Raw genomic sequence first — 15,601 nt, forward strand, 5'->3', positions numbered from 1 at the left:
ACTTTTCCAACCCTACTACACATTTTTACGATTTAGGTGTAACTTTTAGGCTTATGACCTAGTGTAGATACTGATGGTAAGTATACCAGGCTGTTGGGATACAACCCCTAACCTTTGTTTTATTTCAAGCGAGCGCTTTCAAAGGGCCAGTAATAGTTACCAACTTACTTTGTAACGGTTTTCAATGTGAAACAATTCTGCACTACCTGACGGCTGACGGTCAACATCAATTTACTCCTACCGACTCTTAATTAATATTTTCCTTCAGTAAAATATAAATTTTGATTTATAAATGTTATTGTAATTAGATAAAATTAAAAATTTAAAGTATTGCTGGTAGATTATCAACATTCAATGTTCACAACATTTGACATTTAATTTTCATCTCTAAGGCTGCTACTTTTTATACACAATTTTGCTACCTTCAATCTTATTTTAGTTGTCTTTTTTGTTCAAATGGTTGTACAAATTAATCCTGGATAGAAAGGACTTGATAAAGAAGTTTTGTAGAAAGTAATGTTATTTATTTCCTTAATACAGCCTACAACAGTCAAATTAACAAAACGTCCATCACATTGGTCTAAACTTAACAAACAATAGTTCTTATAAAAGCTACGGTAACTAAAAGAATCAGCTTAGTAATAATGCAATACTGAATTTTTGGTCATGAATAAACACTAATTTATTATATATTGTTCCTGTAATAAGTTAGTCTATTTAACATTGTCTTGGTAGCAGAATGGTTACAGTGCTCGCCTTCAATCTGAAAGTCGCTGGATCCATTCCAAGTTTCTGAGCCCAGATACCATTCAAAAAATAAAATAAATATCAAAACCAGCCAACTCGTTGAAAATACAGTAGACATAAAACTATCGGAAGTAATTCCTGAAACCCCAAATCAAATCGATGTTCAGTGAAATAATAGAAATATAATAAACGGTTTCAGCAATCTGACGAATACTTTCTCCCATTAGCTTGTCAACAACCCTTATCATGGGCAATGGGAGTGACTATGATATTTTATGTGGAAAATAACAAAAGCAATATATTTTGAATCGTAATTTTTACAGCATGGGTTGTACCATTTTGCTTAGAGTTGATAGAGTCATAACATATTAAATTAGAACTTAAATTGTGTGAGCTGTTTTTGTACAAATCCTATTTCTCTGTTATTTAATGTGTTTCTAAGGAAAAATCCATATTTAAAATTTAAATTGAATAAATACCTGGAGATACCATGGATTAACGCCCACATACTAAATGTAATCAAAATCGGACCACAGGTGTCTGTAACTCTGTATACATCCACTCACTTTTAAAACCACTTTTTTGGGTTCATAGGGATCCAAAACGGATATTTCTACCAAAAACTCAACCTCGGACATTTTGACATCAATAATACTTTCTCCAATATGTAATACTATAAGTAATAAAGAATATACAGAGAAGGAACATATATGTAATAAAGCATACATTTAATTCCCTACAACATTTATGCTACATTTAATTCGTAGGCCTAACTACAGTTAATAAAAAAAGTTCTGTAGAATAATTATATGAACTTAAAACTAGGAAAGATTCTCTGTTTTCTATTCTAAAACATAATCTACTGATTGTAAAAGTTACTAAGATGGTAACTAAATAGAGCAGTGCATTAGTGAGTGCTATGACATATTTGATAAGAGATAAGTGTGTTTTCAAAGCACCATTCTCCAAAGTAAAATTAGTAATCATCAGGAATCAAACAGTATGTTTATTGTCGTGAGACTAATTTTTGTGTTCACATAAATATTTACAAAACAAAAAATAACACTTAAAAAGGACTCAATAAATGTGTAACATGGATTAATTAGTAACCTTACTTAACAGTATATGTTGAAATAACTTGTACAAAAGAAATAAAAATACCACATCTCAACAATCAATTAAGCGTGTGATTCAAATTAAATTGATAATACAACAAGAAACATAATTGTCTAAAGTAAAACGTTATAGTCATGTTTTTAAGCATGACTATTTAAATTCATTTTAAGAAAACTACTGTTTTGATGCAATTTCTCGATTACAATTCAATGAAGTGACATTAACTACAACATTCACTATAAACTAATCTAACAAGCTGGTTTTAAGAATAACAGATATATTAAACATCCACAATCTTCTTAAAAACTTTAATCGGAAGTTTTGCTTCGTCTTTCTCGTTTATTTCAGACGAATCTTCATCTTGTTCCATACTTTCTATATTTTCAACTTTTACTTCAGACTCGGTTTCACTTTTGGAATTTTCTGCATCCACTTCACTATGAGCTAAATTCTTATTCTTGATCAATCTTGATCTTGACATCTTGCGATCCGACTTAACCGATTTACATTTCTCGCTCACAGAAACGTTGAAAAAAGACTTTTCCACGGTGCTTTCGGTCTCGTCGTCTCCCGCCAGTAGATGGTTTAAGTTGAAAAACGAGTTTGAAGACAGAGTGGTAAAATCGCTCGTGGTTGCGAAGTCTGCACAGTCCTCCTCCTGGTGTTTCAACAGCAGGTTCTTGCGGATGAAGGATCGTCCACAAGCCAGACACTTGTAGGGTCGCTCACCCGTGTGAACAGCTGAGTGGCTCGTGAGGTGCGGCTTTTGACTGAACGTCTTGTCACAAAAGTCGCACTTGTACGGACGTTCGCCTGTGTGGAGCATCGAATGCCGCTGAAGATCCCCCTTGCGACTGAATCTAGAGGAAATATTGTCTGTTATTTCAAGTATTTGAGTGTTTCAAGGATTATTGCGGACAGCCTTTGGCGAACCAAGAATTGGATCGTTAGCTAAGACGAATATTGTTTATCGAACATTGGCTGGTACATTACTTAAATTTTGTAAATAAATAAATATAAAACAATGCAATATTGCGGTTTATCTAAATTCCCTTTTCATTTGATAACAAACTTTACACAATGAAATCGGTCAACACATTTGGTATGCAGTTAACAGATATTCTAAGAGAAACCAGATTTTTTGTTGTATTAATTGTATTTCTAATATTAAATCAATTACTTTTTGCTTTTGAGCCCCCTAGTCCCCTTTAGTGTGAAATAAGTCAAGCGGTAGTAATAAAGGATCAGCCGATGCACCGTTAAATACATACAAGGTTTTTTCTCTTCTTTTAACCTTGCATTTGACCGTTTACATAGACTACAGATCTGTGTGTAGAAAGTATCTAGTAAAGCAAGGGGTGAGCCGGTACAGTACAAAGGTGAACTGTACTGATAAAATGTTTGCGGCAGTGATCAGCAGTGTTGGGGAAGCTACTTTTAAAATGTAGCTAGCTACAACTACTGCTACATTTCAAAAAAAGTAGCTTAGCTACAGCTACAGCTACAGTTCTGAAAAAGTAGCTAGCTACAACTACAGCTACAATGAAATGTAGCTACAGCTACAATTTTAGCTACTTTTCCAAAGACGATACTTTTTATTCCTTTGCACATTAGGTAAATGTAAAATTAATTGCAACTACATTTTTATTGAACAAACATTAAAAAATGCCAGTATTTTATCTAACATTACTTGGAAAACAACCCCAAAGCAGAATGGTTCCTACGTGTCTGCAACGGCCTGTGAAAACCTCAAAATGTGTCCGCAAGCGCTAAAACTAAAAAGCTAAATAATGACTTATATACCGGTATATATATATATTCATTCTTTAGGGCTACTAGTAATATAGTTAAATAAAATAAGTAAATTTCAATAACTTGTATAGCCTACTTTTAAAACAAAAAACTAAAAAACTATTAAGGGGTAGGCATAATCAGGTTATTTAAATTTACTTTTTTTTAAATACGTATATATATATATACACATACCTTAACAAGTGTTAACAAGGTCTTCAGAAGTAAAACTTTTAATGTACTATAGTTTCTTTATATAAACACACTAGGGATGGACGGGATTGAAATTTTAGTTCGGGACGGGATGGGACGGGATTTTTATTTCCTTCCCGATTTTCGGGACGGGATGGGACAGAATTTTTTTCTGTGCATAAAAAAAGTACTGTATTGCAGTTACCAAAAAAGACATACGAAATCAATTTTTACCATTTGTGGCACTGATCTATAAAAACCAAAAAATGGGTAACAATTTACAGGTACCTATAGAAACTTGTGACTCGCGGGTCACGGGGTGATCGTCTGTAGAACTCACGGTCACGGCGCGATCGTCGTCATGACTCGCGGTCACGGCGCGATCGTCGGTATGACTCCGCGGTCACGGGGTTATCGTCGGTATGACTCCACGGTCACGGCGCGATCGTCGGTATGACTCGCGGTCACGGCGCGATCGTCGGTATGACTCGCGGTCACGGCTCGATCGTCAGCATGACTCCGCCATCACGGCATGATCGTCAGTATGACTCCGCGGTCACGGCGCGATCGTCGGTAGGACTCTGCGGTCACGGCGCGATCGTCGGTAGGACTCCGCGGTCACGGGGTTATCGTCGGTATGACTCCACGGTCACGGCGCGATCGTCGGTAGGACTCTGCGGTCACGGCGCGATCGTCGGTATGACTCGCCATCATGGCATGATCGTCAGTATGACTCCGCGGTAACGGCGCGATCGTCGGTAGGACTCCGCGGTCACGGCGCGATCGTCTGTCCAATAATCGCGGTCACGGCGCGATCGTCGGTAGGACTCCGCGGTCACGGGGTTATCGTCGCTATGACTCCACGGTCACGGCGCGATCGTCGGTAGGACTCTGCGGTCACGGCGCGATCGTCGGTAGGACTCCGCGGTCACGGGGTTATCGTCGGTATGACTCCACGGTCACAGTGCGATCGTCGTCATGACTCGCGGTCACGGCGCGATCATCGGTATGACTCGCGGTCACGGCTCGATCGTCAGCATGACTCCGCCATCACGGCATGATCGTCAGTATGACTCCGCGGTCACGGCGCGATCGTCGGTAGGACTCTGCGTCACGGCGCGATCGTCGGTAGGACTCCGCGGTCACGGCGCGATCGTCGGTATGACTCGCGGTCACGGCGCGATCGTCGGTAGGACTCCGCGGTCACGTCGTGATCGTCGGTATGACTCGCCATCATGGCATGATCGTCAGTATGACTCCGCGGTAACGGCGCGATCGTCGGTAGGACTCCGCGGTCACGGCGCGATCGTCGGTCCAATAATCGCGGCCACGGCGCGATCGTCGTTATGACTCCGTAAATGTGTCCGCAGGCCCGCGTTTCTCGGTGTTTCGTGTCCGCGACAATGTCGCAGCGTCGCTCGTTGTTCTGCTTTGGGGGAAAACAAATTATTCCTAGATTGTATTTAATTTGTTGGCACTATAAACCTAACATTACAACAACAGAACCAAATAGTTCGGTGTCCCATCATATTTAGTACTGTACTTATTTTTAAATATTGCATTATTTTTAAGCATCTTTCTTGTAAATCTCATTAAGTTCAAAGGACATACAACCAAACTATATTTTAAAAGCTCATTTTATTTCTTTAATATAGATTCATTTATAGATGTCTTATATAAACAATTAAGACCAATAAAACTGTAAAACGATTATTTAAAAATACTTTTTCGTGTTACAGAGCCTAGCCTAGTGAAATTGGAGTTTATTGCCTTTCTTTACTTTTAATGTTAAAAATGACATTGCCATAACTTTTAACCATAATGATAAGTTACTTGATCTATGAATAACACTTTTCAATGTCAAGAAATCATCCTTTATTGGCATTATGCATAGGGCAAATTGTGCTTCAACCTAGTTAGTATTCAGGTATTCAACCACAGAAAACAGTATTCAGCAACTTATCCTGAAGACCTGAAATCGGCTTTTAATTTAAACATGTTGAAATTTGTAAAGTAAAAATAACATGTGGGCCTACTTGGCTAAACAGATATATTCCTAATAATTGAACTTGGTATTCGTCTTAAACCATAGCATAGCCTAGTAATAGTCCTATACAAGAGCTGTTAGCAGGAGCAAACTATGCTTTTTTTTCAATGTAAGTTTCATGTTATATGGAGATTTTTTCGTTACTATTATCATGTAGAATAGCCATATCTTAAATCTCATCAGGTAATTTCCTCTTTGTTAATTTTGTAAACCTTTGAAAAATCTTCGTAATCTAACCAAGGAAGGGCTTGTGCTGATGAACCACAATCAACAGCTGAAGCAAAGGTTGATAGACCAGCTTTCTCATTATTTTAAGGTTTAGTGTTAGTTTCCATTAAAAACCAAGTTGAAACACTATCGATTTAATAAAGAAACTAAATTGATTACTAATTTCCCTGTCAATCACTTACAAGCATTCAATAGCTTCTCTTGTCACCGGTAACGTTTAAACGTCCTCTGCATCTAGCGATTTTATTTTTCTGACAGTAATCATAGAGTAGTAAATTAAGGAAATGAGAGCCAAAAATGTGGATAACACTCATTTAATGGCCTCCATGTCCACACAACGTTGTAATAGGGAATGAAACGGCTGCAAACAGCTGTATAAAGCCAAGAAAGTATGCCCAATTTTTTTGAAAATCTCAGTTTGAAAGAGGTTGTTTCACGTAATGTTGAGGTTATGATAAAAATCACTATCTCATCAATGTTAATGTAGCGAGAAAAGTAGTTAAAATTCCGCTACAACTACTTTAAAAATGTAGCTAGCTACAGCTAAAGCTACAAAATCTTAAAAGTAGCGTAGCTACAGCTAACGCTACAAAAAAAGTAGCGCGCTACTGTAGCGTCGCTACTTGTAGCGCGCTACTTCCCAACACTGGTGATCAGGATCCGAACCCACGACATCGCTGCCTTGTGTCCGAGGTCCGCGACGCTATGCGACTGACTGAGCCACCGACTCACTAATTTTCCCATTTAACCTCACATTTATCTCCTAACTCAGATTTCTTAACTGCCTTTAAAGAATAAGGCCTTAGAAATAACTGCCTTCAATCTAGACAATGTATTTAGGAAAAAGCATTTAGCTTGGATTAAATAATGTGTCAGTTGGACAACCTGTCATTTTGAATTCAAACTGTGTCATCCTATTTTAAACTGTTGTTCTTGTAACTGCCATCTAGGCCTACTTCTGAAGAAGCCTCTGAAAGAGGCGAAATATCAAGTATTATTATGTGTGTGTTTTATGTGTTCTTTGACTCGTCTGCAACCTTTCATCAGGTGAGTTAGCTGTGTCCTCTCCATCCTATTTATTAAATCTAGACAATATGATTCTTATCCGAGACCAAAACTTAAAAATCAAGTAATTTTACTGTAAATTTAGAAAAAAACGAGCACGGTAAGTTACGTACCTAGAATCACAAGTGGTACATTGGAACGGGCGTTCCCCAGTATGGACCGACATGTGCTTGTGCAGGTTAGACTTGCGGCTGAACGATTTGTTGCAAACTTCGCAGGTGAACGGTTTCTCCCCTGTGTGAGTGAGCCGATGCGTGATTAGGTGGCCTACTTGGTTGAAAGATCGGTTGCAAACCTAAAATAAATACAAATAACAAATTACAACTTTTGGTTACTTGTGCAACTGGTGATAAAAGTTTCTCTAATTAAAACATTACTACAGTTTTCCTCTGAGCACATTTGTTGTTTAATATAAAAATATGTGTCTGGCAGTTTTAAGAGTAACAGTACCTCACAAGGATCTTTCTAGGAACCGATTGAACCTCATTTTGCTCTCACATCTCCTCCGTACAACCTCTATTATTCAGTTGATACTCCGATTACGGAGCCCAGCTCTGTGAGTCACCTCTCGTTCAGTGGATTTCCGGAGTGCAGCTCCATTTGTCACCAATTGTGTTGTTTTTATTTGCTGTTAATTTTTACATATGTATATGTAAGGTATGTGTTTTTATTCATTTCACGTTAATATAATTTAGTGTGAACAGTGATGTAAATAAAATATGTTTTAAATAAATGAACTGTGCTCCTGATGATGCCACACTTGGTGTGGAAATATGCATCAAGCTTAATATCACTTGAAGAACCTGGCAACCAACAGGTAAACATACATTATTCATTGTTCTTGAAAATGGGAATCCTTTCAATAGTTTACAAATATATGACACGGTATCTTGGATTGTTTTAACTTCTGTGATGGGACGTATAGAACTAACTCTTCCCCAACCCTGACATTTCATGACTCACCCCCAATGTCGGGAGTATTTGCGAGAGAGAACGTAAAGACCAAAATAGTGCATTTTGGTATTTTCCATCAACATTCACCTAACATTTTAACGGAATTTACAAACGCGCATTAATTATAGCATTTTAAAAATCACTCACCTTACAAACATGTGGTTTGACCTGAGCGTGTACCAATTCGTGTCGCCCCAAATCACTCTTGTAGTTGTACGTCTTCCCGCAGGTAGCACACTGGTGTTTGCGCTGGCCGCGATGGGACTCTCGATGGACTTCAAACTGACATTTGCAGCAGAACTGCTGATTACACTTGCTGCAGTTGAACGGAAGAGAGAGTTTACGCAACGTCGTCTGTGCTCTATGGCACTTGCAGATGCAACTGTCGAGCGCCGAGACATCCGGCGAGCGCTCGGTGAGAAAGTGGCCTTCCAACGCGGGATTTTCTTCCATATCGTCGAGGTCTTCATTTGTGTCCTGTGTACAAACGGATGGTAGACAATAGTGGCTTAATGTGTACCTGGGTTAAACGTACTAACTTTGACTATTGTTACAACTTGACATTAATTCTTATAAAGTTGTCGCCATTTTTTCAAAATGGATGTAGATGAATTGAGCCAACGACAGATTGCGCTGATGTAAATTACTGATTTCCGTCTAACTGTTTAATCAAGTCAAACTGGTAGGATTATTGTAACTATAGCATTCTGTAGAGCACGTCAACTAGGCTATCCCAGTAACATGATACAAAGCATAAAATATAATTTTGGCCACAAGCTTGCTCTAAGACTGGCTTATTCAACTATGGTATTTTTTAATGAAAGTCGGCGACACCTGGTCCATCTAGAAGGGATGTCGACTTTAGTATACAAAAGTGAATGGCACTATTAAAATAAATAAAAGTATTTAAAATGTCTGATAAAAAACAAGTACCGTAAATACAAACTTTTTTTTAAATTATAAAATGTGTGGAGATTTTAACCGTTTTACAGTAATAAGGTAAAAAAAATAGGTAGCAATAATCTTTACCACCAACTGAAAACTTTAGTTATACATTTAACTATAATACAAATATGTTAGCAATGGCAGTTAAATACAGTAAAACATAATCATAACATTCACTTACTTCTGAATTTGTTTGTTCAGCTGCACCCTCTAACAAGGCTAGGCTATTTTTCCTGTAAAAAATAATAAAATAAAATGTAAAGTTTGTTTTTACGTAGGCTACATAGAAGTCTAAATTTCCTATTCTGTGTAAACCAACTGTACAGTGTACATGTGAAAAATCAAGTCCTGACAGTGAAACCTCACTAGCTAGCCAACAGCTGGTATTTTTTCTAAACATTTAATTTGTCAGTTAATCCAAAACACTTTAATATAATAAGTTATAGTACAATTTTGACATAATAATAATTGTAATTTAATTTAATTTAATTCTTATTTAATTTTAATTGTTCAATATCGGTACATATTCAACATTTATTTGAAGATTGCTTGTAAAACTCATTACTCATGTTAGTAGTAAAAGTTTATACCCTAATATAAATAACATGTATCGATTTGATAACAGTATAGGCTACTTCTAAAAATGAACCTATATAAATATGTATTGTGTAATTCAAAATGGAGAATTTAACAATCACAATCATTGGTCTCGCTGCTGTACCATGGTTTTGAACCAAACTTGTTGGTACTGGGTACTCTTTATTTGAAAAGAGTTTTGAACAAAAGAAGCGTTTAGACAATTTATTTGTAATCTTTGTTATATTTCTATGTTTAGGCCAGTTAAAGTAAACACCACAATAAGCCTACTGTACTCACATTACTGACTTTTGCAGTTCCGGCCACGTGCTGAGACGCTTTATAAGCTCCAACGACATCGGATGAGTCATAATTTCCTAAAAAAAGATAAAGTTTTGAATAAAGAAACCCTTTTAACACAACTTATGTTAAAATCACTTTCCTGTCCCCAATAGAATATTGGGTGAGGAGCGAGCCGGTGTAGTGGTTAGAGCGCGGAACTTCATTCCCTGAGGTTCTGGGTTCAAATCCCGCCAAGTCAATGGATTTTTTTAAAGTGTTAATGCCGTACCCCTTAGGTCTAGCCTGAAGTAATGTGAAAAACAATCCTGGGCTCGTGCCTATAGCGTCCTAGGACAAAAAAATTTAATATTGGGTGATAGATCTAGGACGTAACGTTAAAATACAATTTTTTGCATTAAACTTAAATATGATAAATAAGTTAATAACACGACAAACTTAAAAACGGGAGTAGTTTTTCCCGGAAAGTCCAGCAACTATAACATAACCCATACATATTCACATTCAGCATAAAATTAAGCACAAATTAACGATACTATAAACGATGTTTCAGTAAGAAATTTAATTGTATGTTTTGCTGCTCTCATTTTCTTTAATCATTTTTTAAATTCAGAGAGTAACTTTTTATTATCATAGGCTAACATAACATTTTTATTTTTATATTATGTCTGAGATCAATCAATAGTTCCTACAATCAATTGAAATTTAATTTATATAAAATTCTCTCTTCCACAATGTGTTGGCTCTATTTTGTTTAATTTGTTTAAAAAATAATAGATTAAACAATAATACGGTTGAAAACCAAAGGATTTTAAGAGATAAAATTTGCTTCATTTAAGTTTCCTTAGCCTTATAATTTGCTGATTATTGATAAAAGATTTCACGTAACCATATTTACTAAGCCTAATTATGTCGCTCTGCAGTATTGGACGACAGTATCACGGTTTAGATATTTTTACTCTTTACCTTTTATGAACAACTGTCAAATAGACGGTAAAATTGAAGATCTTAGTTTTCTTATTGAATAACTGTGAAACACCTTTCCTTAAGAAACTGTTCTCATTGATTGTGAAATTTGCTGCCTGAAACAAATAAATAGTTAATAGCATATATTAACGTAAAACTAGGTGAAACCCGTCGAAATCGACGGTTACTTTCAAGGCGTACGCTATTTCATCTAAGTTCGATAAATTATACATATTTTGAGCATTTAGCATTGTTTAAAGAGTATTAAGTGTAAATTCAATAATGCAAAATTATTGCGTAGTTACCAAATATGTTTGATCATTGAACGAATAAAATATTTCCCATACCTTACGTCATCGGAGTTATTATTAGTATGTTATCTGGTATCTCTTTCTTTGGAAGAACCTTTATATAGTATTACAATCGTATTGGTGTATCTTTTGCAGTTAAAAACTTCCATGATTTCATCAGTGTAATGCACAGATTAATCCATGATTTAATTTGAGAAAAAATATCTGTTTGTTGGGAAGACACGCTGTACTGTAACTTCAAAGGGAGGTATATCCGTTACAGTTACAGTTTGAGTTTGATTTTTCCTTTGTCACGTTGCGTCCCTTAACATGCGACAAGAGCTAGGCTCACATAAGGGTGACTCAATCTGGAACCTTGACATAATAAGTTACTTAGTTTAGTTCATCCCCAATTAACGTAAAGCTCACAATAGACCAATCTTTTTAAAGCCATAAGTTACAGTGACTCCGACTGTAGTTTTACACACCCTGTGTCAGTATAGGATGACTACGATTTAGGGTTGCCATACGGTATGGTAATGAGTAAAAAAGATGAGATTTTAGCTGGCGGCCCCCACTACAATAGTGGATTAATAGGCTAGCATTGAAATTGTATACCTAGTGCATAGCAAAAATATTATAACAGAAACTGTAGGCTATGGATCATAAACTTAAACATACACTAGGCCTAAATGATGTCACTGGCCCGAAAGTAAACATGTTTTTATTATTATTTAAATGGAAGTGTAAAAAAACATCCAAACCAGTTGTTAGGTACCATTATCAGCCTATAGACATTCGGGCCAGTGACGTAATTTGTTTATATTTTATATTTACTAGTCCATACCGTGTATGTTCAATATTCGTGCTACATTGACAATATTGAAAGGTACGTGAAAATATAAAAAGTTGCATCGCTTGTCACATCTCACCAAAAATTATGAATAACCGAATATAAAATCAACAAAACACTCTCTGTCTGTTAGGCTTTGGTAGTGAACAAGGATATCTTCGGACTGGTCACCAGACGTGAATTGAAAGACTGGGAACAATGAAACAGACGATAAAGATAAACTAAGGACATTGCTGGCCAAAGTGTTTGAAACCTTATTACCGGTTATTCATCTTTTACCCCATGGGGGATTGATGACGTCATTAAATAACATGAACACACTTAACTAAATTATATAGGCTACATTATTTACAAATATCAGAAAACATATTTTTCAGAAAACCAAGGAATAAAAAACATTAGTAGTGGGGTCAATCCATATCAAGTGATCCAGAAATAAAATAATTGGTTGCTTGACCATTTTTTAAATAAATAATAATTTTATCCTAGATACCTCTATCAATTCAGTAGGTAATTAAAATAATTACCTACACCTATAAATTAATTTTTAAGCTACCTACAGTACTAGCCGCGTTGCCCAAGCTTATGGGGTTTTTGCGATTTTCATGATACTGTAACTTAGCTTAAAAGTAAATCTCAAAGATGAAATTCATACAGCAGTATAACAACCATAAGAGGGGTTTTTGGTAACAATTTCAGATTTTTAAACTTTGTCCCAACAAAGATATTGAGACTCAAAATTTTAATTTTTCAAAAAATTTCAGTTTTTGAAAAATGATATTTTTTAAAGGAATTAAGTCTCATGGTTGATATTTGAAATACAAACAGTTCTACTGAGCTGCTACACACAAAAAAAATCAAGTCTGAGATTTTATTCGTTCCAATGGTAATACGCCTTCAAAAGTTGAAATTTTTCCGTTTTCTTATGAAATGTTGAGATGGGTTTAAAACTGTTTTTGATACACATTTCAATAAATGTGTACAGAACATAATATTTAGGCTGTTTCTTCCAGATTAAAATGCTTTTTGTTTCATCACTCTAATGTTCTTGGTTACCGAGTTGTGCAAGTTAACGCAAACCCTTACATGAGCAAAAATTTGCGTGTTCCGCAAAACAAAAATGGCCGCCGTAGGAGTAACAAAATAGATAAAAAAATTGTAAAATCACTTTTGAACCCAGAATTGATAAAGGTATCTAGGATAAAAATATTATTTATTTTAAAAATGGTCAAGCAACCCCTGTTGGATCACTTGATATGGATAGACCCAGTGAGTACGAGAGTTGAATTATTCAGTTATTGCATAACAATATTTGCTAATTTATGGGTTGCACTTTACTTTACGTCTTACACTCATTCGAATGAAAATATTGATCGATAAGCGATATCGTTTAGTTAGATAGGTAAGGTTAACCTAACCTAACTACCTAACCAAACGATAAATCGAATGAAACAATTGAATGATAGATATTTCCATTTGAATAAGTGTAGGACGTAAAATAAAGTGCAGCCAATTTATGTGAGTTGTTTTATTCCAAAAGTGCTGTTATATGATGTATTTTAGTAGGTAGAGTAAAAGAGAGATTTCTCACTTGTTGCAGAAATCCGCCAGAGCTAAATTTTTAACGTTGAAATCAGGTAATCTCTGGGGATATGGCTACCATACTCCCATCGCAGTCCTCAGCAGGGACCAAGTTAAAAGGGCTAAGCTGTTTTAAGTAGGCCTAAATGAATAGCCTAAACTTAAAATAAGTTGGTTATCTAATTAATCAGTCCTATGTTAAAACAAATAAACTAAGATTGTGTGTAAGTTTAACCATGACTACAGTATACTGTACCAGTAACTTTTCTTTTATCCTGTGAAAAGATGGGCGAAGCCCAAACTAGGCCTAGCCAAAGTCAATTTTAGTAAACTAAAATAATACTGAAGTGATTAGCCTACGAGTTAGATTAAAGAAATTACCGATATTTATGGAAACCTATTTTGTATTAGTTATTCTTAAACAAATTTGGTAAAGTTTACCTTGAACTGCATTGATATTGGTAACTTAATGTCTCTACCCTCTCTCACTAGCCTAGTTTACTCAAAATAAGGTTAGGTCAGTATAATGGTAATTTTACCTGGACAATTGGACAAAACAGCATAAGGTTTGGCGAAAACTCATATTGGCTTTACACTTTCTTAAAAGACATTTATTTCAGTGTTTTCGAGTTGTTCTTGTTCAAATTCAAATAAAGTTTTAGTGAGAAAAGAAAACAGAATGGAGCCGTTGCAGACAGCAAAATTCAGTAATAATTAATAAAATTAATGTGGATGTGTGGGTCAGCAATCAGCACTCACTCAGCAGCAGACCAGAACGATCGTGGATCAGGCAGAACAGCAACAGACCGGACAACGGAATGGGCACACGGGAGGGACTAGGTGTAGTGACGTCATATCTCTAGTGGCTAATGTCTACTCTTGAGGCAACACGATTAAGGTAACGAACGAAACGATGTGTTTTCAGCGGCGTTCGTGGCATAGTTAGTAGCGTTTCGATTTGGTGTTCAAGAGGTCCTGGGTTCGAATAAAACTAAATCCCCCCCGGTCCCGGGTTTTATAATACTAAATTTTAAAATTAATTTTATAATTAATTAAAAATTATAAGTAATCATTAATTAGATTTTTATCTTATACAGTTTTTATATTATCAGCAAGTCTAGTTGGTTAGGTTATGTTATGACAGTTTTATTTTAAAAATTAAAAATTTATTTTATAGTTTTAAAACAATATTTTATAATAAAAAAGTTAATTTTATTACTAAAAATAAAAATAAAATTAAATTTTGTCAACTTAGCGGTTCTAGCGGCGAACGCTGACACTACAAGATATGTTAGCCTTAGTCCCTCCCGTGTGCCCCACCGCAAGACAACTATGAACTAACAATAAGAATACATATGGTAGTGGTGGAATCCTTCCACCATGATGGGGCAGATTGTCCCATAACATGGTAGACATGTAAGCTCATTAATTCGCACTTTATTGATTTAGATTTAAATTTATGAGCATAAATTTATTAAAAATAAAACATGTATTAAAAATCTATATATGTACATTTATAAGCGGAGTCAATATTGTCATAGTCCAGTACACTGTACACTTGTAACCAATCTTTCGTGAATACACAAATACCATTAGCTGCTTCCGCTTCCAAACAAAACAGCTGTTACAACACCACTTGCGAGCGACGTTGCCACTTCAAAGGCCGCGGCCTGACATGGCATGACCTTTGACGGAATTATGATTTATCACACAAAAGCTTATGTCCCACGGAGCGTTGCGCGGCGCGCACGGCGCGAGGAGTGCCACGCCTCGCGTGGTGGGACAGGGTAAGCGCGTGGTGCTACGCGCAAGAGTGGCGCGGAGCGGGGTTGCGCGTCCGTTCCCGTGAGTTGTCGGTAAACATCAAAGACATGGGTTGGAGCATGGATGCCCTGGGCCAGTACGAGACGTTTTTCCACCTGGTGAACAGGTGTCACGTTGAACTTGCAG

General features: G+C 36.2%; 1 protein-coding gene across 1 annotated transcript; it reads right to left on the reverse strand.

Moving 5' to 3' along the window:
* Nucleotides 1–512: 512 nt before the first annotated feature.
* On the reverse strand, nt 513–14,400 carry LOC128987479 (gastrula zinc finger protein XlCGF52.1-like). Its single transcript, XM_054408341.1, has 7 exons — nt 14,191–14,400; nt 10,928–11,043; nt 9,962–10,038; nt 9,267–9,318; nt 8,288–8,617; nt 7,300–7,481; nt 513–2,723 (listed from the first exon to the last, which is right to left on the reverse strand). Exons 3-7 carry the CDS (start codon nt 10,030–10,032, stop codon nt 2,144–2,146), a joined length of 1,215 nt encoding a protein of 404 aa, XP_054264316.1. The 5' UTR covers nt 10,033–10,038; nt 10,928–11,043; nt 14,191–14,400; the 3' UTR covers nt 513–2,143.
* Between the last annotated feature and the right edge of the window lie 1,201 nt (nt 14,401–15,601).

This window comes from Macrosteles quadrilineatus, unplaced genomic scaffold (assembly GCF_028750875.1).
Source record: "Macrosteles quadrilineatus isolate MER2022 unplaced genomic scaffold, UCM_ALF_1.0 Scaffold_2__2_contigs__length_208266976, whole genome shotgun sequence".
Classification (NCBI taxonomy): Eukaryota; Metazoa; Arthropoda; class Insecta; order Hemiptera; family Cicadellidae; genus Macrosteles; species Macrosteles quadrilineatus.

Coding starts and splice junctions, on each gene's coding strand:
- LOC128987479 (XM_054408341.1), bottom strand. CDS start 10,032: ATGACTCATCCGATGTCGTTGGAGCTTATAAAGCGTCTCAGCACGTGG. Junction 7,482..8,287: donor TCAAACCACATGTTTGTAAG/GTGAGTGATTTT, acceptor TATTTATTTTAG/GTTTGCAACCGATCTTTCAA. Junction 2,724..7,299: donor TGTACCACTTGTGATTCTAG/GTACGTAACTTA, acceptor TATTTCCTCTAG/ATTCAGTCGCAAGGGGGATC.